The sequence below is a fragment of the Rousettus aegyptiacus genome, unplaced genomic scaffold (genome assembly GCF_014176215.1).
Source record: "Rousettus aegyptiacus isolate mRouAeg1 unplaced genomic scaffold, mRouAeg1.p scaffold_m13_p_10, whole genome shotgun sequence".
Taxonomy (NCBI): Eukaryota; Metazoa; Chordata; class Mammalia; order Chiroptera; family Pteropodidae; genus Rousettus; species Rousettus aegyptiacus.
Genome location: NW_023416285.1, coordinates 22,084,528 through 22,109,700, shown reverse-complemented (window position 1 = coordinate 22,109,700; position 25,173 = coordinate 22,084,528). Strand labels below are relative to the sequence as shown.

Here is a 25,173-nt window from a genome sequence, read left to right as displayed (position 1 = left end):
TGGGCCCCGCCCCGGGCTCCCGCGCTATACTGGCCGTTGCGGTAAAACCCGGCTGGGAAAGGAAGCGGGAGCAGGGAGAAGAGGAGGAGCCAGGCCAGGTGGGCGGGGAGAGGCGGGGCCGGGTGGCCGTGGGCGGGATATGTGGGGGCGAACAGGGCTTCAGCTCAGCGCGTGAAGCTGAGACAGGGACTTGGAGAGGAAGCGGGCGCGAAGGGGAGAGGCGGGGACAGGGTCAGGTGGGTGGGACAGGGAGCGGGGCCACGTGGTGGGCCTCGCTCTCCTGCAGGCGGCGCCGGGGTTCGGCGGGGCGGGGCGGGGCGGAGCCGAGGCGGGTGGGTGGGGGGAGGACCCACGGCGGGGCGGGGTTCGCAGGCGCGGGGGCCGAGCCCTGCCGCTCCGTGGTCCGCCTGCTCCGGAGCTGCGCCGCCCGCCAGCACCCGGGACGCGGCGCCCCGGGGGAGGAGGGCGAAGAAACGCGGCGATGGCCCCGCGGGGACTCCCGGGGTCCGCCGTCCTCGCCGCTGCTGTCTTCGTGGGGGGCGCCGTGAGTTCGCCGCTCGTGGCCCCCGGTGAGTACCGTGTCAGGGCCGGGGCGCGCTGGAGGAGGCGAGGGGTCGGGACTGCAGCCCTGCTGCGCCCCGAGCTGCGCTCGTCCTGGCGCGGCCGCGGGGTCCCCCGCGCTGAACTTCTGGCTGTCCAGGCCCGGGCGCGGCGCGAGGCGAGGGCTCGGGTACCTCCCTTCCCGCCCGCCCGGCTCCCGCCTTCACTCCTCTCGCTGGCTGCTCTGAGGACCTGTTACCCCCAAACTCCACCTCTGGGCTTTCCCGGGTGTAGAGTCCGGGTCTGGGCTCGACTTCCTCCGGTGCGCTTCGGCTCAGCACCTCGGAGACCCGCTAACTCCCTTTCTGACGCCCTTGTCCTCAAAGGCCCCACGAGCGGAAGATCGTGACACAGGGGACCGGGTGCGCTGTTACTGCCCCCCCCCCCTTATACCTTAAAACCTTGAGAAGTTTCAATTTCTTTCCTTTCCAAGTTTGTATTTATTTTAGTGGTCGATGGATTCTTGTGACAGGTAGGGGTTTTCAGATTCCTTCGCACGTATCGTGTATAAACCGGACTTGTAAAAAGAAGACGCGTTTATAAATTTACAGTTTTCCTTTCTTTGAGTCGATTCCTGTCACCACAAAAGAAACCTGTGGTCACGACAGGAAGCCACTAGCTGAGATGATGAATTATTGTCCCCAATGATAAACTTGGAGCAGGAGTTTTTAATTGAAATCTAAGAGGACATGTAACTTTAACAAAAGTCCTTTCTCACACTTGTTGTTATAGCCATAAACACCAGGGATTCCTTACCACTGTTCCCCCTTCTTAATTGCCACCTTACTGCAGTAATTTAAAAATAATAATAAACGTGTACCTTCCTGGCCAACTGGGGTTACCGCGGCCTGGAATCTGACGTCAGCAAGCTCTTCTAAGCTTGAGCAGCTCCTCTTCAGGTCTAAATAATAACCAGTTGGAAGCTTTCCAACTGTAACTATCTCCTCCATGAAAACACATACACTGCTCTTCACTCCTGAGAAGATTCCAGTCATTTACAGCCTTTAAACTGGCTTATCACTTTGGCCTTCACTTTTTCACAGAAACCAGAACATGTTAGGAACCGAACAGGATGGATAATATATCTCCTGAGTCTTTATTAGCAAACCTGTATTTCCTTCAGCCATCCTCCCACCCCCACCCCAGGGGAGATGACAACTAGTGACATTTATTATTGAATGGGAGAGTTTGGTTTTCAGCCTGTGTTTTATTGCTAAGACAGCTGTAGGTGCATAGTCAGGTTCAAATTGGACCAGAGGTTGTAGACAGTACTTTAGAGGGTTAGTCAGTTGCTCTAGAATTCAAAGAGCTTAAGTTGGGAGCACAATTGTTGAAAATTCGGCACATGATGCATGTAATCAGCCATCAGCTGGAGAAATCCATCCCTAGGGTAAGTTTGTGTTTCCATGGATCTCTTTCAGCTCTCAGGACTGGAATGTGATGAAGAAAGCTTCATCCAATTCACAGTAACCTTTTTGAAGAAAGAATGAGGTATGTAGAAAGGAAAGGGTATAGAGTGCCAATGTGACTTGAGGCCCGTGTGCAGATGCCTGACCAGTCAACATCTGGTCTCCTCTTGGAATCTAAGACAGTGTTAATGTTTGTAGGGAATGTGTTGGGGAAGTAGGAAGAAAGAAATGGGAAGTAATGCTGAGCATCAGCCGTGTGCAAGCTGTAAGTTGGACACTTCATGTATATCTTTCCACTTATGTCTTATAACGCTAGGAAGTTCTTATTTCCAGTGAGGCAACTGAGACCCAGAGAGAAACATATTGGCCCAACATCACATAACTAGTATATCAGTCGGCATTTAATCAGAGGAACAGAACAACTAGGAGGGGTGTGTGTGTGTGTGTGTGTGTGTGTGTGTGTGTGCGCGCGCGCGCGCGCGTGCGCGCTTGTCTGTGTCTGTCTGTCTTTATATGTATCTTTATCTTTGATAACCTAGCCAGCTTGATTCTATAGTTCATTTTCTTTGGTTATCAGAAGGTGGGAAGCACGGAAAAGAATAGATAACTTCACAGATAACTTCACAGCAGGTAGTGGCAATGCCTTTTACTTCCTGCCTGGTAGGAGAATCTCATTAAATTTCTTGTCTCTTAGTAACAGCATTTGAAACTATATAGCACAAGCACCAGAAGGGATGATTTCCCACTTCTTGGCTTATTTATGTTCTTAAGTTCTCTGGTTACTCAACCTTTGGGCTTATTAGTTTCTCTACCAGACAGTGGGTAGGGCCTTCTACAAAGAGAAAAGGCCCAGGGGCTGGTGAATGAAGTGCTTTCCCTGGGCTCTGTGGGTTGCCCTGCACACTCTTGACTCCTCATTTGGATGCTCAAGATAAGCTTTATTAAATTCTGGGATCCCCTTGTCCAGGTAGCTACCCAACTGTACATTCCTATAATGCATAGTAAACAATATTTTGAGAAAGCACTCCTTGGAGCTTGGGCTTCCATGCACAATTTTAATTTTAAGAAGAAATGAAAAATTTGAGAAGTGCCTGTCTATGTATTCAGGTCATTTAATTTTTATAATACCCTGTCCTGTAATAAATACAGGAATAATTTAATTCTTGTTTTTATAGATAAGGAACTTGAGCCTGAGAAGTTTGCTTGCAAAAGTCACTCATATGTGTAACTTAGGTTTTGACCTTGAGTCAAATCTGTTCAATTCTGAAGCCTGTTCTTATTATCACTAAATCATTTGGTTTTTCTGTCAAGTAAGAAATTTCTTTTTTATTCTGTTTATAAAGAACCACAAAGGGTAATGGCAAGATAGAGTGGAAAGAGCTTCAAACTCCAAGTCAGAGCTCTTGGACTTGAAGTCAAAAGTCAAGAAGAGCCCCTGCCGCTTTTGGAAGTATGGCTCTCTCTGCCTCCATTTTCTTACCTATGAAACGGGCGTGTGTCAGCTCCCATCTTTATCAGCTTACTGGCTGCTAGTAGGGATCAAATGAGCTATTGTCTTTGAAAGATCTTAGCAAAGGGTAAAGTGGCACATATCTTTTATCCTATGTATCTTTTTTTCTGTATTTTTACTCCAAAGTTCCCATTAGGTTGAACTTACATTACAATTTCAACCAAACTATCTAATAAACATATACCACTCATACTGTAAAGTTTTAATTCTAGAGGTGGTGATGATTTTGCAATGATGGGTCCATTGTAAATATTATCATGGCCCTGAGTGATACCTCAGATTCATGAGTTTGCTGCCATTGACTGGGAGTTAAGTAGCCAAGCCTTCTTTCTTGTTTTCTTTCCCTCAAACAAAATGTAATGCTCTTGTATTTTTGGAAAATTCCCCACAAGATTTAAAGTTTGGAGAGAAAAGGAGAGAATCAGTCTTGATCTCATTACTCCAAGGCACTCAGCATTGGTGGTCTATTTCATTCTGGTCTCCTCTCTATATTTTTTACTTGAATAAGATCATAATACAAATATAATTTTTCTGTGTGTCCTGTGTTTTTTCACCTAACATTATACATCAGGGTTTCTCCATTTCCCTATATGCAAAAAAAAAAAAAAAAAAAAAAAAAAAAAAAAGAAAGAAAAGGCTGCTTTATGTTCTATTATATGGATTCATTGCATTTACTTCATTTGGCCTCCATTTTAGGAGATTTTAGTTGTTGGCGATTATTTTCCAATAAACTTTAAAGCTCATTGTTTCAGTGAACATCTATGCATAAAGCTTTGTCTAGACATCAATGACTTCCCTGAAAATGGGTTCCCGAAAAGGCATTTTTGGGGTCAGAGGTACTCGTGTTTTTGAGGCATAGATGACATCAATATTGGTGACCTGACGGTTGTCCCAGTTTATGTTCTCACGGCAATGGTCAAAGGACTCACTTTTCACATCATCGCCATATTCTTTGAAAAATTCATTTGCCAATTTGTAAGGCCAAAATTGGTACCTTGATTGCTTTAATTTGTATGTCTTTGATTACTAGTAGGTTGACTATTTTTTCTAATATTTTGAGTCATTTTCACATGTCTGTAATCCTTTATGGACAATTCTGAAATCTGAAAATCTCTGAAAACAAAAGTTTTTTTTGAGGGTTTTTGCATACTCCATTGGTGGTAAACCCTAACATGAACCAATGTGAGATTCTATAGTATATATTTATCTCATTTAGTGTGAATATTGCTAAGTTTTGCTGAAGTTATGTTAATGAGTTTGATATCTGAGTGTTACATAATCAGACCCCCCGGTAAGGGATCAAATCTACAGACTGCCCCCATCACACACATTTCAGATGCCAATCCCAAGTCTGGGTTGTCACCCGTGCTTCCGACCAACAGGCTATCGATCATAGGTTTCAAAGACCCCTCTTCAGGTTTGATGAATTTGCTAGAGCACCTCACTGAACTTAAGGGAACATTTTACTTACTAGACTGCTGGTTTACTATAAAATGCTACAACTCAAGAACAGCCAGAGGCAAGAGATGCATAGGGGAAGGTATGGGGAAAGGGTGAGGAGCTTCTCTATGCTCTCCTGGGCAGGCGTACCACTCTCCCCTCATCTCCGCATGTTCACCAAGCTGGAAGCACATCAATTTGTGACTATACCTACAGGTGGACTGGCTAGCGGTAAATTAATTGATGAATCTTCCAAACTGCTTCCAAAAGAAAGTGTCACATTATATTCTTATAAAGGTAATGGTTTCTTTCCTTTATTTCTCTCCTTTCTCACCTAATTTTGATACCTAAATGGCTCAGCCCTGCATATCTGCTGTGTCCCAAGAGAACTCCCTGCCAAGCCCACTAGTCCCTACTTCTTCCCCCCAGATTCGGAGGCACTAACCGCACCACCTCCTCAAAGCCCCCTGCCCATAACATCCCACCTCAGCATCCGGGGCTCAAGAGCAAGATGAGACAGGGAATCTGAAAGCAAAATTCTGAAGAGCCTTGTCCCATATGAGACTTGCGACAAGTTAATAAGTGGTTGGTATCTGGTTAAGGAAAAAAAAAAAATAATATACTTTTTTAGGACTTACCATGTGCCAAAACCTGTGTCATGCATGTTTTATCTACCATCCGACTGCTAATGAGGCCTGACCTTGCTTAGTGTCTGAGGTCAGACAAGACTGGGAATGTTCAGGGTGGTATGGCCATAGGCGCTGCATATTTTACCTTGAAACAATAATCCATGAGGCAACTCTGCCATATTTTCACCACAGTACAGATGAGGAAAATGGTTTAAAGAGTTTTTTTTTCCCTCTGTACAGTATGCATTAGTGGTTGAAACACAGTTATACTTAGGGAAGTACAAACAAAATGGGGTGAGTCAGGAAGAGCTGGCAGCAGTTTGGGATCTTGGTATGAGCAAAGGCAAGAAGGTGGGGCCTTGGGATATCTCGAAGCAGGAATAGAAAACCGGTTCCCCCAAATTCAACTAGTTTGGCAAAAGGATCCAGAAGGAGAGATGACTAGGCACAGGAACTCAGTTTGCCTGAGGTATCTGCCACCGTCTCCCCAAAAGTCCCTTGAGTGGATTCCATTTCTTCCCTCCCTCACAAAGGGAGCTGTGTCAATAACTGGCAGAGGAAAAATTTGGCCCAACTCCTCCATCAAGTTTCCGTTAAAACAGGCACCCATCCCTAAAGACGCCTAGAATTAACTCGACCTCAGCTTTTCTCAGATATCTTTATCTTACTATATTCCATACTAGAATACAGAAATAGTGCTTCTTTTCATGAAGTGCCACTTATTCGAGGATTTCCTTTTTTTACATAAGACATTTTATTATTTTGAGCAGTTTTACATATGGCCGCCTATTGACTTGAAGAGATAAGTCATGGAAAAGAAATGTAGGGCCACAATCCCTGATCTGAAACCCTGAGGGTTAGATTTGCTTAGGAGGTCAGAGATGCCTCAAATTTCAGACTTAGTGATTCTAGAAAATTAATGCAATGCATTTATTTATAGTAGATAATGTCAGAATTGAGTCGATTGCTTGGTGGTGTTGGAAAAAAACACAAATTAGAATGAGAAGTAGAATCCTGTAGCATTAGGGTTGGAAGGAACCTTGATCTGTCTCCTCAAAGCCTCTTATTTAGTAGATGAGAAACTGAGCTAGCAAAGCCAGGACTTAAGTGGTATTTCTCTACTCTGTCCAGGACGCTTCCCAGGGTGTTAGAGCTGGCTCTCCTGGCATAGCTCCTTGCTCTACATTCGCCCTTGGTCCTTATGCCTCCAGGGTCTTGTGTTTTAGGTCCAGATCTAGGGTGAGCAGGCCTTGAGAAGAATGCCTTTGGCTAATCGACTTCTGAGACTAACTGTGTTGTTCTTAGTTGTATAATTTTAGAGTCTGAGGGACTTGGTGGTCAGCTTGTAATTATCCCCTCTCTTTGCATGTGGGGGAACTGAGCCTGAGAGGTTCGGTGGCCTGTGGAAGTCAGGAAGGGCCACAAAAGTAGCAGAGGCACAGACCATTAGGTTTGGTGAGGGGGGGCCCGTGGGTGTGCTTTGGTTATCGTCCAAGGCTCAGATCCAAGCACAGGACCCAGAACAGAGCAGATACTTAAATATTGGAAGGAACGAAGCCAGAGCTGGAATCTCGATGTTCTAACATGGCCTGAGGCTTTTTCTTAATAATAAAGCAAAGAGTTAGGTTTTTTTAAAAAAATATTCAGCTATAAATCTTAGCGGTAGTCTCCTTTCCCTGTCCCTTCCCAAATTGGTGAGAGGCTGCTTTGTCTGCCAGCCTCGATGGGCCATATTGCCCCAAAAGCCTGAGGTGGAAAAGCCTGTCTGTGGAGAAATAAAGCATGACAACAAAAAGTAAACAAGTACTGCCTTATCAGGTGAGTATAGTATGACATTGATTTGTTTGGAATTGTTAGTGAAAATTTTAAGTGCAAAGGTCTTCAAAACCAAAATATATTCACGAAGCTCTTTTCAAAGACAAACTAAATTCAGTCATGTTTCTATAGCCAGTAAGTTCTTCAAATTCACCTATTTTACATATATATATATATGTATGTATATATCCCATAATATCTTATACCTTTCCTTTATACTTTTGTTTTAAGGGTTATTTTTTAAATTTATTATTATTTTTTAATTCAGCAAATATTAGTAGACTGCCTTACTGCATGCAAGGCACTACGGTAAAGGGATGTAAATCAGTAGACTCAGTGCATGCCTTTATGGAGCTGACAGGTTATCAGGGAAGATGGTTAAACAAGCAATAATGAAGTGTCTGGGTACCTTGATAAAGAAGATTTGGCACAGGGCCAGAGTGCCTAACCTGGGGCTGGGTGTGGAATGAGAGTCCAGTGCAGGTTGAGCAAGACTTTTTGGAGAAAATGAAATTTACACTTGTAAAAATGTCGGCGTTCGCCATGTGCCGAAAACTAGCGGTCATGGAGGAGAGGAAGCGAGAGGCCAGCAAAGTTACAGCGGTGGGTCAGGATTAACCAGAAGGATGGTTAAAACACAGATCTCTGGGCCTCACCCTGGGGTGTTTGAGTCATTAGGCCTGGGAAGGAACTGAAGAATTTGCTTTTCTAGCACATTCCCAGGTGATAATGCCTGAGGATCTGACCTGAGTGGGGGAAATAAGAGGTGGAAGAAATAGGTGGGTCCTGTTTCTCTGAAGCGGGAAATTTCTTCCCTTCTTGTGGGCTATCCATACCCTGTTCTCCATCCATCCTTCACGCTGAGATCCAAGGATAACATTTCCAGGAACTCTTTCCTAGGTATTCTTACTGATTTTATTTCCTTCTGTGAATATACATGTGAGTCCATGAATACATGTTGCATCCATTTCATGTTGTTTAACAGATAATAATTCTGTGCAGTTATTTCCACTGTGTTTGGTCTAACCAGAGCTCCTTGGGGCAGTGACATACATAAAACATGCTCAAATATTTCATTGCTTGATCACATTTACCTCTCACATAGTTGCATGAGGATCAGATTGCTAAAGCCTCTGTTTTGTAGAACTGAGGAAACAGACTTAGAGAAGAATAGCCGAGACAAAAGAAAAGTGAAATGTCTCACTCAAGTCACAGATGAGGGGAAGCCAAGGCTGGATGGATGCTCATTGTTCTCAAATTTTGTTTGTGTTATATGAAATTACCTGTACTCTACGCTCAGCACCACTGGCAAAAGGAAGGTTTTATATTTAAATTTTTTTTTTTTACTTTTTTATTATAGGTTAATCTACTTACAGAGAAAACCAAGGTATCTTATACATTAAATGTAGATTATATTTTTAGTAGAAAATTGGCAATTATCTAAGTAATTCTTCAGAAATTGTCCATTTGCTATTAAAGTAAATATTTGAAGGGAATAATTCAATTTACATGCCATTATGTTTATAAATAATTTTTGTGAAATTTTGTCATGAGGTAGATATTAAGGGAAAATCGATTTCAGTTTCCTGAAAAGATGCAAATAAGACAGTTTATGTTATTACCCTTCTTGATTGGCCAGATGAGTTTAGCCGAATGGCTGAAAATTTGTACAGAACCTATATATAAAATGTCACGTGTTAGGTAGGGTTAAAAACAAACACAAAATTTTTTTCGACACCTGTAACATGCCAAGCCTTCCTCCCCTATGCATTTTTACAAACAGGATGTGATTTTGTTCTGAGATTCCTGTTAGGGGTGGAAGTTTGAAGAATTCGCAAGCTTTCTGTCTCACAATATAACTCAGTAACACTAACTTTCAAATGTTCTAACAGCTCTTCCTAGCTGGAAGTCTCCAACACAATCATGTGAATTATTCACATTATAAAGAACGCCAGCCCGGAATTTCCTGGCATTGGTCAAGTGGCAGATGGCCGAACAGGCATTCCTTCACTTTTCTTCGCATGTTTGTGCTATACGCTTGTATGGCCTGAATGCTTCCGCTGCTTCCTCAATTCTTTCCATCCTCTTCCCCTTCTCTCTGTTAAAGGCAAAACACAAAACAAAGCAAAAAAGAGATAGGAAAAAGGGGGCCTTGGACATTGCTTAAAACTAGGGGATTAAGCCAAGAAGCTGGGTCTTGAAGGTAAAACTCATTTTTCTTACACAATTGCCAACTCGGTGTTTAAATAGTCTTTTCAGATAAAACTTGTAGATATTTCCTATACTCAGCATGTAATTTGTTTAAAAATGAGGGCCTTAATCAGAGTCACCGTTGGGTGTGTAAAATGAACAACACATCTGATTTCTGTTCTTCACAAACTTGTGATTGCGAAGGGGAAGATAAGCTATAAGTTCAAATCATGGAATAACGGAGAATGTGTTTTGTATGATCAGAGAACTACAGAAAGTGCTACATGGGATCTCAGAGGAGATCTTTTGATACTAGGGATGGAAAAGACTGAGTACCCTACAGTGTAGCATTTTAAATAGACCTTAAAGGGAGTGTTGGGAAAAAGAACAGCCCGTGCAAAGGTGTGGAGGCAGGAAGGGAAAAGTCAGTCTTAGTATCTGTGTGTGGGGGGGTGGGGGGGTGGCAGGGGGGACCAGGTGGGATGAGAAGGGGGAGACATAAGAAGGAAAGAGGATTACTTTGCTTGAACCCTATGATCTTTCCCACACTCTTCGGTACTGCATCTTGACATATAAATTAGTAAAGACTCTTGGCTTTGAGTCAGTGTGGTATAATAAAAAAAAAATATATATATATCTATATGTGTATATGTGTGTATGTGTGTATAATATATATATGTATTATATATACATAACATATATATATATCTCCCTGGCTCTTGGCATAGAATTTCTAAAACTCTTGGAATTTCCTGAGTGATGCCTTGTTATCCATAACGAGCCCTTAATGAGCCCTTTTAGACCATACCTCAGGTCATGCTAATGATTGACTCTTGGTGGGCCTCCACATGGCTTCAGGATATGGAGCTGGTTGCTGGAGGAACCAGCTACCTGATTAGAGGGTTGCAGTTTACAGCCCCAATCCTGATCTGGAGGAAGGGAGAAGGGCTGGAGATGGAGTTAAAAACCAGTGACCAGCTACTTAATCTATCATGCCTGCATTATAGCAAAGTGTCACACTTGAGGGAAACTGTAAGAAGCCCTACATTTCTGGTTGGGACCCCATTTGCAACTGGCATCTGAAATGGGGACAGTCTGTGAAACCGAGACCTTCAAACCTATGGTGTTTGTACTAATTCTGGGTATCTAACGTCAGAACTGAATTGAACTGTAAGACGTCTAGTCGGTGATGGAAAAGTGGTTGTTGAAAAAAGGAAACAATCAAGTGTTACCTATTGGGAAAAAACCAACCCATAATAATAAAACATCGTGCCTGGAATAATCTATTTGAATTTCAAAATTACAGTGGTTTACTATTTAGATAAAGACTCAAAGGCATTTAAAAAATACAGTAAGAAAGAAAACATACTGTCAAGTCAGTGCCTCATTATGTATTTACATTGTTTTACAGTGTAATAAAGCAGAAGTTACACTGTGTGGTTTTCTTTGACCTGTGTTCCCATGTTCCCTATGTTGTAGACCACAGGTTTTATAGCATTGTTTCTGTCTCCACTCAGTGGAAATATCTAGCATGTAAAAATCACGGGTTGCTGTTGTAGTAGTCTTCTTACTAAGGGATTTCCAGTATTCTGGTTCAGCTCTGCCACATTAATATTATTCTTCGGTTGAATCATAACTTACCGCTCAGCGGTAACTGGTGTAAACATTTTGGTATCTTTTTCTTTAGTAAAACTGAGATCATATTAGCTCAAAATACTGCTTTGTGTTTATTTTTTCACTTATCATTATTAGTTAAGGATTGTTTTGGACAAAGGAATGTGGCAAGTCCGATTCCTGCATATAAATTGTTTCCATTGTTTTAAAAGTCAAAGGGAAGTTTAGGATTTCATTGTTTTAAAAGTCAAAGAGAAGTAACTAACAATTTCAGCAGTGTTAAATGCAGAGCAGGATGGCTTTGTGATTTTGCTGCTTATACATGGTAACAGGATTTTCTTTAAAAAATTAGTACGTTATGCCAAAAAATAGTCAATTATTGGGAAGGGAAGATGTATTTAAATTATATTCTCTCCAAGTCAATTTATCTAACTAGGAAAAGCCCTTCTGCCATTCTAGGCTTATTATTGAAATAGATGGATACTGATTACTCATAGATTTTCTACTCAAGATTAACTCAATTATGGATTAACTATGGATAATCCTATTTCATGGGACTTTAATGAATTTCAAAACTGTTGATTCTCACACATCAGAGGCAATAGAGCAGATTTTGGGCTTTGAAGCCAGGCTGCCCAGATTAAAATCTCACCTCTGCTACTTGGTAGCTTTGTGACCTGATGCAAGTTACCGACCAATCTGTGCTCAAGTTTTTATATCTGTAAAACGGGGTTGAAAATAATAGTACCTCCCTCAAAACTTTATTGTAAGGGTAAAATAAGTTCATACCTGTAAATTGCTTGGAATAGTGATTATACAAAGTGTGTATCAGTGTGTGACAATTACTAATAATATGTTCGCTACTGGTTTTCAGAGTTTTTATTGAGTTTTATGCTAGTGATGTTCACGTTCATTTCTTTCCTTTAAAATCAACTTCTCCATGTCTAGTGTTTTCCTAATTCTTCTTAATATTTTGTTTGTTTGTTTGCCTTTCCCGAAGTGCTCTTTATTGTCTCTCCTGGTCCCTCTTTTATTTTGCTGCTTCTCTGACTGCTAGTGGTGACTTCGTGTCAGAGGACTTCACTGGGTCAGAGCCTTGGCTCCCCACATTCACTCATCTTTGTTTCCCAGTTCCTGTATTCCCAGAAGGCAGGCTACATGCCTGCCTCTCAGGAACCCTGCCTGATTCAACCTGTGACTAATGGGAAAACCCTGTGTTTAGGACTTTTGTAGCTTTCTGTTTAATCCTCATCCACTTCCTGTTCCTGGAAGGAAGAGAAACGCGGGGCTGGTGTCAGTGTGTGTGAGCCGCTGCTGGCCAGCCCAGCTGCAGGGCCCCAGGAGAAGGGTTGTGGAGGCCCCTCCCTCACCTCCGGGGTTTTCGTAATTCTTCTTTCCTGTCCAGTTAGCATTGCCTCCTCACTGTCATTCCCTGCTTGTTGGTTCTGCATCCCAGTGGAGCTGTAAGCTTTGTGAGGGTAGCTGTGTTTACACTTACCATTGGTCATCGTCATAGCAATCACAGCTAACACTTACTGAGCACTTAATCTGTGGTAGGCACTCCAGTGCACCCCAGTTCATCTCATTTAACACCCAGAAACAATTCCATTGTTATCTTCATTTTAGAGATGAGGAAACTGAAGCACAGGAAGTTAATTGACTTGCCTGTGGTCTCACAGCTAGGAAGCAAGTTGAGTGAACACAGTGCAGCCAGGAGAAAGCTGGCTTCCGCTTCGGCCTCCTTTCTTTCTAGGACGCAGGTTTGGTTTAGAGCTTGGACCCCGCTTGGAACAGACCTCGGGTCAGATCCTGGCCGCTCCCCTGATGAGCAGCCTCGGCGTCCACACTTTGTTCTTTGAGGTCTCTGTTTCTAGAATGGGTTTAGTAATAACACCTATCTAAAGAGTTGTGATGATTTTAAAAAAAGATAATGCCGGTAAAAACGCCAGACACATAAATAACGCGTTCACTGCTATCAGCGGTTGGTGGTAGAGTAGTTGAACTTCCCAGAGGCCTTTGCTGTAGGAACATGAACCCTTCCTGCATCAATCAGTGTCTCCGTCTGCTCCCCTGCAGCCGGGTGCTGGGTCAGTCTTCCTCGTCGAAGTCCTTGCTGAGCTCTAGCTGCTTCAGTGACACCCTGTTGTCTCACATGGTTAGTTTTTGTTGTCTTCTGCCCAGTGGAAATGACTTGGCTGGACTCCGACCTTGGCAAGTGGGGGTTGCACCCAGAAACCAGGGACCTAGCTCCCTGAGGCCTGGTCTTCCATGCCAGCTCTTTCTCTGTGAATCTCCAGAGAGCCACTGGTTCCTGAGGGAACACCGCCCCCCACAACACACACACACACACACACACACACACACACACCCCGCCCCCGGCCCTGAGTCTTGCTATTTCTGCCGGAAATAGGCCATCTGGGTTGTCCTCTTCCCATTTGGTGTTTTTTTTTCTGGCGCTTGCTGTTTAGCTTCCTCCTGTAGTTTAAATAATTTCTAACCTACTCCCTGCTTGGTCTCATGCAAGGAATGTTCACGAACAGATCTGTTAGTAATCCAAACCCTGGGGGAAAAGGGCAGTGCCTTTGATGAGGGTATGCCAGCCCTGCTCCTTTTGGACTTGGCAGTTTTGACTGAGATGGAGTCCCGTGAAAACCCAGCGGAGGGCCAGTTCCCAAAGCTGGGTTTAGGAATGTGCTGCTATTTGTGTCCTTCGTTGGAGCTTTCTGTTGATTTTGACGAGCACAGGGTCTTGCTGGTTTATTTACATCTTTCGGAAAGAGCTTACCCAACAAGTGTGTGAAGCTATAGAGCGTATCAGTCATTCAGCTCTGAAAATAATTTCTTTATGTTTTTAAAAACTGTTGGTGTTTGGCTAATGGTGTAACTACACTGGGCGTTCTGTCCTGTCAAGTAGCACTCCCAACAAAACTGTTTACCAGGTTGCAGTGGTCACTTACCTGGGGGCCCTTCCGGAAGGACAGAATCTGCATTCGCAGTTTTGATATAGCAACTGTTTAAGGTGCTCCTACTGTAGTTCGGGAACCATGACAGGATTAGAGCTATAATGACAGGACATCCTCCCTTCCACTCTGGGAAACAGGTGAGTATGACATAAACGGGGCTTTTCCTGTGGGTTCCGTGTTACATTTGGTTTCCAAACTTTGACCACAGAATGCCCCGGTGATGTGTGTATCAGTGAGACGGGTGGGAAGACGGCATCTCTGAGTTTTGGTTCTGCTCTGTGTTCAAGCCTTTGGCACCTCTGGGAAATTGGGTTTGGTCCTGGGGTTCCGTGGCCTTAAGCAATCACTTCAAATGGTGAGTCTGAGACATTGTGGCAGACGCTAGTGACTTTTTAAAAGTATCTTTGTTTCTTTATATTGACATCACTCTAGTTTCAGTCCTTTGTCCTGGTAGCTATCCGGCCTTTAGCACTGATTTGATTGTCTCCCAATCTTCTGCCCGTCAAAAATGTTTGCTTCTCTTTTGTCTGGCCAAATTCCGTTTTTTTTTTTTTTGAAACCTAATAAAGAGTCCCCTTTTTTTTTCCTGGATCACACTAATTATTTCCTTTCTCAACTCCAGTGGTACACAAAGAAGGAAACCACATCTTAAGTATGGGTTGTGCTCCAAACGTTCCTAGTTGAGTAGTTGGGTTGGAAGTTGAAATGCATTCGTACTAAAAGTCATTATTAGGCTCCCACAAAGTGTATTTAAAAAAAAAAAAGATACAATAAGACTTTGTGAACTTTTATTACATAAAAGTTGAAAGAATACTAAACAGACACCTGTATACTCATCACTTAGATTCAACATTTTGCCATATTCGCTTTCTCGCCCTGTCTGTCTGTCTGCCTGCCTGTCTCTCTATCTCTATACTTTTTTTGCTCAACTATTTGAAATTAAGTTGCAGACATTGTTACATTTCACTCTTAAATACCTCTACTTTGTATCTTGCAGGATTAATGACTTCCTCTACATAGCAATACTATTATTGTACCTAAGAAAATAAACAAGCCTCTACTATGGTCTAACCCAGTTTCCTTAAATGTCCTCAAAATACCCTTTGCAGCTGTTTTAAAATTTTTATTATTGTTTAAAATTTTGTACCGGGTTCCACTCAAGGTTTGCTTTATTGTATTTTTGGTTTAATTAGTTCTAACAAAAGCTCTTTGAATGCATGGTTCTCCAGGTATGGGGGAAGGGAAGACATTGTCTTGGTCACAGGCAATACTTTGAAACCTTTGAAACCCTCCCTAGTTCTCTCTCCCACTCCGAAGGCCTGGCTCTAAACCCTAGCTAGGGTACTCCTACTGCTGCGAGCCCTCCATTTGGGTCCTTCTCCCCAAGGGTGCAGCTGAACTCACACAGGTATTATTAGCAAGAACCTCAGAGACAGCTGCATTTTTCAAGGGGCCTCTTAACCAAATGCATCTCTAAATCAGGGGTTCATGGCCAGGCATTGCTGATTTACACGCATTTTGCTGTGCATTAGGAGGGATTTTGTGTCATGGGTGGGTGGACTCTGGGCAGGCAGGTCCTGTCTGGATGTCCCCGTCCTGCTCAGTCACAGCTGCCCGAGTAGGAGGTGGGGCTGAGCAGCTGTTCATCTGAGAGTTGTTTGGAAGTTGGCAGCTGCCTAAAGTTTCAAAACTTAGCACTTATTTAGATGTTGACTTACATTGTTTCCAGTTTCTAAATAAGCTCATGTGTTTTCTCCATTCCTTTGAAGCTTTTTAAATTCGGGCAAATGCTGTGTCTCAATAACTGGCACTGCGGGGGATGATCTTCAAAACGCAATGACTTTGGTTATCTCTGTAACCAAAAATAGAAGTAATTTGGGGATGATTTTGTTTTGTAGAATTCGCTTTGCTTTCTCTCCTTTTGTTCGTATAGGTAATCGATTTAAACTGTGTTCAACCAGTTAATTTAATAAAGTAGGTTTTACAGGAGCTAGGTCTGGTTATGAGCACTGTTCTGAAACAGGATCTGCCTGGGTTTTCATCCAGGCTCTTAGCAGTTTTTAACCATGACCTTGGGCAAGTGATTTACCCTCCCAAACGTCTGTTTCTCATTCTCTAAAATAACAGTACCCACTTCATAGTTTTGACCATCTGAAACCCTTGGGACTGTGACCTAAACCCTGGGGCCTCTAATCAAATATATTAATGTTTGCCCAGCAAAATCAGTGGAATAGAGGTAAATAGCCTCCCATCAGATCAGGACAGGCAGGTTTTGTTACCAATGAGTTCGTCAGATTTGGGTTAGCTAGGAAATGAGTTATAGTAATTTTAGTCTTCAGAGCTTTTCGGATTTTGCTTTGTGCACATAGGAGGCTGGGCTTCTGTTTTTCTCTCTGGTAGCATCGACCCGGAGTGAATTGTGGATGGGGCTGGAGAGGCCTGGGGAAGTTATGGAATTTCGGGAACCATGAAGGACATCGGCTTCAGCTTATAATTTTTCATTTGAGCACATAGAGGCCCAGAGAGGTTAAGTGGCTTGTTCAGTATCACAGAGGCAGCTGGCGACAAAGCTGGATGAAGAAAAACTTCTTTAGAGAAATGCATGTCCAGAGATCTTAGTAATGTAGGCTCAAAATAGACTGCTCTTGGGTACTGTGATTTGAATGCTTGCTAAAAAGAAAAATTAAATAAATAAATAAGAATAAATAAAATCGGCCATTTTTGTGTTTAAAAGCACTTTTCCAGCCAAGCTTGGTGCGGGTTATCGACTTACCAGACAGGCCCCGTTCTCATCACAGTCACTGGATCACTCTGCTCAGAAACCTTACCTCATGAGATTGGAAACCCTTTCCTGATAAAAAGAGAATCGTTATCAGAACCATCGAAACACAGCCCTTGCCTTGGTTGGAACAGAGCTGCTCAGGAGAAGTCACAGGGCCTCCTTATCTGGAGTCCCTGATTATCACCATCCTCTCGTCTTCCTTGTTATTTTAGCAACCCTCAAGCGATGCCCGCTGGGTTTGCGGGATGCCGAGTCTGTGCCATTTCCTCTCAGTTCCGCTTGACCGCCGGGATTGGGAATACAAATATTACTTGGAAGTAAGCTAGAAAATGGCTTTTGATTTTGGGGGGATGGCTTTTAGTCATTCCTTATACTTCTTCCTCAGTTCCTTGCTGTCTCCAATGTTTTTTTAACCTCATGTCTTCTTTTGTGACCTCAACAGGATCTTGGCAAAACACAAATATGTAGTGGGTCTTCAAAAGTACAGTGAATTAGCTAATTCACGGTGTGGGTAATTAAATAAACTTGGCTGGGCCAAAGAAGAAACCAATGGATTCTGATAAATGCTAGCTTTCGTTGGACAGTTTTTCCTTGTAATGCTGTAGAAGGGAATCACGTTCCTCAGTCAGAGCTGAGAACTCCCTGTTTCCATCCTACCTAAAACAGCTCCCTTCGTTGCTCTGGCTCTGCCTACTTCCATTCCGACCCCGATTGCTGGTCCCTCGTTGTCCCGAGCTTTCCAGCTCATGTGGCCCTCCCTGCGTGGGTTAGCCCAATTGGAGATTTGGGGTGCACATTCTCAGCTGTGCCCCGAATGCCTTTGCACAGTCCTTTCACTGGGCTCGCCCATCCCTTCGGTGTCTCTGCCAAGGCTCTCCGTCTCCACAAGCCCCTCCTCTGCCCTGCTCCCCCTTCCCCCCAGTTCTCCGCAGATGCTCTCTCTTCTTATGCTAACGTGGAGGATAAGGGCACCTGTTCCTTCACCTTCCACCTTCCCATTCCAGACCCCACTGGGGTCTGCTAACTCATAGACCCCAGCCTCAGGAAGAAGTGTGTTTTTTCCCTAATCAAGTATTTAAATCTGTCTCCATATAGAAATCATCTCCTCAGGCTTCCCCAGGGTTATCGCTCCCTGTTCCCTCTCTGTCTCTCCCTTTTGCTCTTTCTGCATGTAAATATTTTGGTTTCAGCCACTTGAAAACAAACAAACAAACAAACAAACAATAACGAAGCTCCAAACAAAATTCCTTCCCCTTCCCCGAGAGTGACCGACTACCCTTTTTGCTCTTTCTTGGATTCTTGAAAGACTGAACTGAACTCAGTGTCTATTCCTCAGCCCAGGGGTCTAGTCTATTGAAAACCTATCCATTGAAAACCCGCCACATCCAAGTCCACAAGGATCACCTGCTTTTCCTTCCCAATTTTATTTTTAAAATTCATTTACTCATATTAGGTATGTATTTATTCATTTTAAGGATATTAAGTTTACTTCAAGAAATGACAGAGAAATGGAAAGGTAATAATATTCAAAGGGAAAGTTTTTTTTATTTTAAAAAATTCCAAGTTGCTTTCCTAAATTAGAAACTAAATGTTTCCCCATGTATTCATAGAAACATCTATCTATCTGGCCTAATTTGTCTGAGTTTTCAGTTCTCTTTCTAAAGATACTTCTTAGGGTCTTTCTTTTTCCTTTTCACTGTGGTAAGAGCACTTAACATGAGATTCACCCTCTTAACAAATTTTGAAGTGCACAGTGCCACATTGTAACTACAGGTGCTATGTCGCACAGCAGCTCTCTAGAACTTACTCATTTTGTGTGACGGAAACTTTGTGCCCATATAACAACAACTTCCCATTTCCCCCTCCCCAGCACTTGGCAGCCAGTACCGCACCCTCTGCTTCTCAGTTTGGCTATTTTAGCAGCACCTCATATAAGTAGGTATGTCCTTCTGTGACTGGTTTATTTCATGTAGCACGGTGTGCTCCAGGTTCATCCTGTTGTCACCCATGACAGGATTTCTTTCTTTTTAAAGGCTGAATAGGATTTATATATATATATATATACACACACATGTACATATATATATATATATATATATATACATAGCCTATACATTACATATACATACATATATATATGTGTAGTGTATATATATATATATATATATCCATTCTCCAGATGGGCACTTGGATTATTTCCATTATTTTGGCTCATGAATAATGCTATAATGATCATGGGTGTGCAGCTAGCTCTTCAAGATACTGATTTCAGTTCTTAATTTTTTGAGGAACCTTTATCCTTTTTTTCCGTAGTGCCTATACCATTTTACATTTGCTTCCTCTTTTAGTTGCTCTCTCTTGCAGCATTTTACCTAGCTGACTGCTCATTCCTTCTGGAAACTCCTTTCTTTGTGTCCTAGGATAGAGCTCTGGCTTCTCTTCCTCAGCTTCCTCATGGAGTAGATTCAGTTGCTCACTAGATAGTTCCATCTGAATGTCCTGTTTACCTGTCTCTACATGCTCAAAACTCAACTCGTGATCTTGTCCTCTCCATGCCAAGTATATTAGTTTGCTAGAGCTGCTGTAACAAAGTACCACAAAGTGAGTGGCTTAAAATAGAGAAATGTATTGTCTTACAGTTCTAGGGGCTAGAAATCCAAGGTCAAGGTTGGCAGAGTTGCCTCCTTTTGAGGGCTGTGAGGAGAAACCTGTACTATGCCCCTCTCCTAACTTCTGGTGGTGTGCTGGCAATCTTTGATATTTTTTGGCTGAAAGAAACATCACTTCAATCTCTGCGTTTTATTTTTGTCACCGCACTGAGATTTCACTTAATGCTTTTTCTTTGATTCACTGACGGTTTTGCCTAGACAATGGGTTGTGACTCACTTGCTTTTCCCCCCACCCTTACCCTTCCACCTTTGTATGCCTATTCTCTTAATCATTAAGCCTTAGCATATAAGTTTCTGGCCAGTGTCAAATTCTTTAAGAATAAAGCCTCAGCTCTGTGACCATGAGGACGTCAATTTTCCGGTTGAACTAAGGATAACGTCTTGGCTTTAGGAATGTTTCTGCCTCAGGCCCATCGAGGCAGAACGGCCCCACCAGCCACAGGATCAGATGGGACGACGCCGTGGCTGATCCCAGAACTAGACTCATGACCAGTTACCCCAGCCCTGTCCAAATGCCCACAACCCCAAATCACTTTATTTCCATGACTAAGGGTTCAGTTTCACCCTATGTAATATATTCCCTTGAGATGCCCAGGGAGCCAGGTTTTTGAGAGCAATAGCTGACCTGTGTCTCTGAAACTTGCAGCTCTCTAAATAAACGCTTACTTTCTTAGCTGCCAAACCAGTATGTATCTCATCGACTTAGATGCCTGCAGGCAGACGGCTCCCTTTGTTCCAGTAACGCGCATTCACGCGGTGTTTTCCTTGAGTGAGTATCTGTCTACAGATTTCTCCTTTTTTTTTAAGGACACCAGTCATGTGGAATGAGGGCCCACCATAATGACTTTATTTTAACTTGATTACCTTTGTAAAGATCCTATCTCCCAATGAGGTCACATTCTTAGGTACTTTGGGGTAAGGACCTCAACATATGAGTTGAAAGGGAGGCAAAACTGAACCCATTACACGAAGCAACTTTTTTTCAGATAGTTCCCATTTCAGTGAACAGACCCAATATCTACGATGTTGCTCAAAGCAGAAACTTGGGCATCATCTTTATATGTCCAGAGCTTACAAAAGTCAGAGGCAAAATTTTGGAATAGGAACCATAGCATCCAACAGGATTACAAAGGGCTCTGTGACTCCTGCAGGGCCGACAACCTCTGCTCTCTCCCTCTGTTTTTTAAGTGTCCACCACCTTGGTGCGAAAGTAATATGTATGTATAAATTTTAGAAAATTACAGAAAAGTAAAAAAATAAAAATTTTAATTATCCTATTATTCAGTTACCTAGAATCACTTAATATTTTGATCATTTCTTTGTGTTTTATGCCTTTAGACATTTTTTTTTTTTTTTACTAGCTTCGTCATACTGTATGTAGGATTTTGACTCCAGCTTTTAAAATTCAACAATGGAACATAAGTGTTTTCCCATATCTTTATAACATCTCCATAAATAGTTTTAAATGGTGCATATTATTCCATCAAATGATAGACTATAATTGACTTGGATATTTTCTTATTATCCCATTGTCAAATATACAGATGTTACCATTTTTTTACTTTGATAAATAATGCTGCAACAACTTTTGCTATTAATTTGGACTAAAAACATAATTTGTTCACAATTCAGATATGATTTTTAGATGGGGGTGAAAAAGAAAGAGGGACACAGCACCTTTAAGCACATTATTAGTGTAAATTGAAGGAAAGCTAAACTTGCGCAAGTTAACAAATGTTTTAGGCATTATTTGTGAATAGTTACTTTGTGATTTAAAAATTATCCTTCATTGAATTGCTAAGGTCGATCGCTGTAGATTCTTCGGTCAGCATTTTGCCTTTTAGTGATTCTTTATAGTCTATGCCGGGGCTGTCTAATAGAACTTTTGGAATGGTGGAAATGATCTTAATCTTACCTGTTCAGTGTGGTAGCCAGTTAGCCGCATGTTCCTGTTGAACACTCGAAATGCGATTAGTGCAACCAAGGAGCTAAATTTTTTAACTTTATCTCATTTTAGTTGACTTAATTTTAACTAGCTCTATGTGGCTAGAGGTTACAATATTGGATAGTGTGGTTCTATTAAGACATGACTAAACACTTTCATAGTGCTTTACCTTTTCCTAGACACTATTTTAAGGGCTTAACATATTAACATATTTAATCTTCATAATGATTCCATGAGGTAATCTTACAGTTCTATTGCTGTATAACAAATTTACTCCCTAAGTTCAGTGGCTTAAAGCAACAACAGTCATTTATTTTGCTTAGGAATCCACTATTTGGGCAGGGTTCATCAGAAACAGCACATCTTTGCTCCATGCAGTATCGACTGAGGCCATATGGTCTCTTTCTAAGATGACTCAGTTATGTGGTTGGCAAATTGATGACTGTTAGTGGTTTCTCTCCAGGTAGCATGGGCTTTCTAACAGCATGGTGGCTGGGTTCGAAAAGCAAGTGCCCCAAGAGACAGGAAGTGGAAGCTGTCAGTTTCTTAAGGCCTGGGGCTTAGAAACTGACAAATCATCATCACTTTCAACATACTCTATTAGTCAGGCAAAGCACAGAGTATATATTTAAGGGAGGAGATATAGACCTTACCTCTCCATTGGAGTCGTATCAAAGAATTTGGGGCCATATTTTAAAATTATCTTAGAAAGGTACAACATTTGGACTTCATTTTACAGGTGAGGAAACAGAGCACTGAGCAGTTAAATAACTTGTCCAAGGTGACAAACCTAGTAAGTGGCCAAGCTATTGACACCAGGTAGCTAGCTATGTTGCATCTTTCTGTAAGTCGCATTTCATTAACTTAGATTTACATCTTCAGTTTTTTCATGGTACGATAATTATAAGATTAAATGACTGATACGTGTTCATATATCACAACACTGTAAATGTGCAATATTTGCAAGGGTTTGCTAGATGTCAAATGAGACAATAAAGACACATTCGCAACCACCTGATTCAGGAGGAACTATTTGGCTCTAATTTTGAGCCCCTCTGCTTTCATTCCTGTTTTCTACTGCTCCCCGAATTTATTATCACTTCCAGATTGTAACAGATCATGATTCTGAATAGAATCCTCTCAGTATTAGCATGCTGCCTGCTTCATTGACTCCTAGTGTATGGAATATGTGATATTAAAAGTGAATCAATAAAACTTATTTAGAATTATAAAAGGAGTCAGAAATGTTTCTGGTTTTTACTAAAAAAAGGCTTGAGGTGAAGCCCTAATTAGATGATGTTTGCATATGTTTAGTGTGTATATGTATATTTCTTCATTTATTTATTGTTTTAATTCTTAGAAGAGAAATCATTAAAAATATAGGTTAACGATAAAAAAATTGTGTAGGTTATCAGAAATTCTAGAGGTTACCTGACAAAATAATGGATGCAGCCTTTTACAAACCTATGAAACTGGCATTTCCTTTCATGTTCAAGTTCAAAGAGAGTGGATATTTATTTCTATGTGAAAAAAAAGCTAGACCTTTGTTCTCTGCCCTCTGGTTTGCAAATTAGGCTTCAACCTGATACCGTTTGCTGTAGTGATGAAATGTGGTCTTTTCACATCTGGCATTTGTCCCCATGTAATCATAACACAGATTCTTTTTTTTATTTTTATTTTATTTTTTTGCCAAAATACTTTTGGGAGAGCTTAGAATTAAATATGTTTAGTTTAGAATTAAATATGTCTAGTTTAGAATTAAACATGTCTAGCTTTCCAATTTCTGATTTTCTTAAGCAATATATATGAATCTCCTTGATGTAGAAAACCTCATTTTATCACTTCAGAATCTGAGTATTCCGAATAATGGGACTTCATTTTGATGAGAGTTCACATTTTTCTTTGGTCCTCATCCTACCTGAACATGTCCTTCATTTGATAATTCTCTCTTCATTTTTTGTCCATGAACTGGCACTTTGCAGATTTTCCACACCGTTTGCTCTTTTTCTGTTATCTTAGTTGGTTATATCTTAGGTTACTTAGTTACCCATGTAGGAACTCTAACTGGCGCCCAGCAGGCCCACCCTGTTACCCAGCCACCTCTGCTGTAAGTCCATGTGATGCTTTGACATGCCTTTTGTCTAAAAGATGCCCTTTGTCCTAGCTATTCTATTTTTGAAGTCGTAAAATAGGTCCCCACTATAATTCTTTCTTCAGATCTGTCATGATCTCCCCATGTGTTGACTTGATCAGTCGCTCTTAGCAATGCTACCCTACAAGCTCCAAGATGATACTGGCCAAGTTATCTTATTCATCACTCTCTGCATCTAGCTCCCAGCATGGAGCTTTTCATATAATAGACATGCCATAAATGTTAATTGGGATCGGCAAATGAATAAACAAATGCACATGTTTCCATTTTTATGTTTGCACCCTTGGGCCAAAATCTTGATGCCATCCTGGATTTTCCCTTCTTTTTCCTACTCTGGATGTGTCAGTTAACCAAATCCTTCCAGTAAGCTGCATGATGCCCAGTGATAAATCACAAGTGCCTTGAACGGTGCCTGGCATGTAGTGGGCATTTACTATGTTGCAGAAATGGTTCTAAATGTTAACATGTATTAATTTTTTTCACGGGAAGAGCCGTAGAAGAGTGATAGGTACTATTAGTATGCCCATTTCACAATGAAACCGAGGCATCGAGATGTCTTTATTCATTGTCACAGAGCTGCTGAGTGGTGGAGCCAGGCTTGAACCCCCGTCTCCTGAGCCCAGGCTGTAATACCACCTAACGATTCTGTGTTTACTCTGTGCTGGACACCTCTCTAAAACAGTACTTTCATTCCATGTCCTGTAGTTACTCTTACAGGTGAAGAAGCAGAGGATGGCTTAGAGAGGTTTGTACAAAAATCAGGGTGAAACGCAGTTGATGAGCGGCAGCGACAGGGTGGCAGCGTGTTAGCTCAAACCTGGCCGTCCCCCTGTGTGCCTGTGCTGCCAGACCCACTGCTGTCCCCGTGGCCCGTGGCTTTGGGAGCAGCCTGGGACTCACTGTGAACATTTCCCAAGGTCGCCAGGTTTTCCCCTGCAGGCATCTAACACAGCCACGCGCGTTTCTTCCTGTAGACAATGGCGGCAGCCAAACATTGCACTCCAGGACAGAGACGACGCCGTCGCCCACCAACAGTGCGGGGAGCGGACACCCGGAATATATCGCGTATGCGCTCGTCCCTGTGTTCTTCATCATGGGTCTCTTTGGCGTCCTCATCTGCCACCTGCTTAAGAAGAAAGGCTATCGTTGTACAACAGAAGCCGAGCAAGACGTGGAGGAGGAAAAGGTTGAAAAGATAGGTAAGTAACCTGGATTCTTTTTGTGGGGGTGTGGGTGGGGACGAGTTTTAAATAAGAGACCAGTCATATATATAACTTCCATTTCAGAGGTGTTAACGTGCTAACAGCAGATGGTGTGTTATAGTGCCAGTACAGATTTCACTGTCACCACACCTAGAGTTGGAAGCCAGGCTTAAGCTTATTAAGTACCTACCAGGTAATTTACTCTTACTTGCTTTGTGGCCTCAGGCAAGTTACAGAAGCGCTGACTCTCTGC

At 42.2% G+C, this 25,173-nt stretch overlaps 1 protein-coding gene across 1 annotated transcript in view; it reads left to right on the top strand.

Moving 5' to 3' along the window:
* Positions 1-394: 394 nt before the first annotated feature.
* RELL1 (RELT like 1) overlaps positions 395-25,173 on the top strand; it is a 50,726-nt gene continuing 25,947 nt past the window's right edge. The window contains exons 1-2 of the mRNA XM_016140719.2: positions 395-569; positions 24,693-24,917. Coding sequence (XP_015996205.1) covers positions 482-569; positions 24,693-24,917 — 313 coding nt within the window. The 5' untranslated portion in view covers positions 395-481. The remainder of the gene's footprint in view (positions 570-24,692; positions 24,918-25,173) is intronic.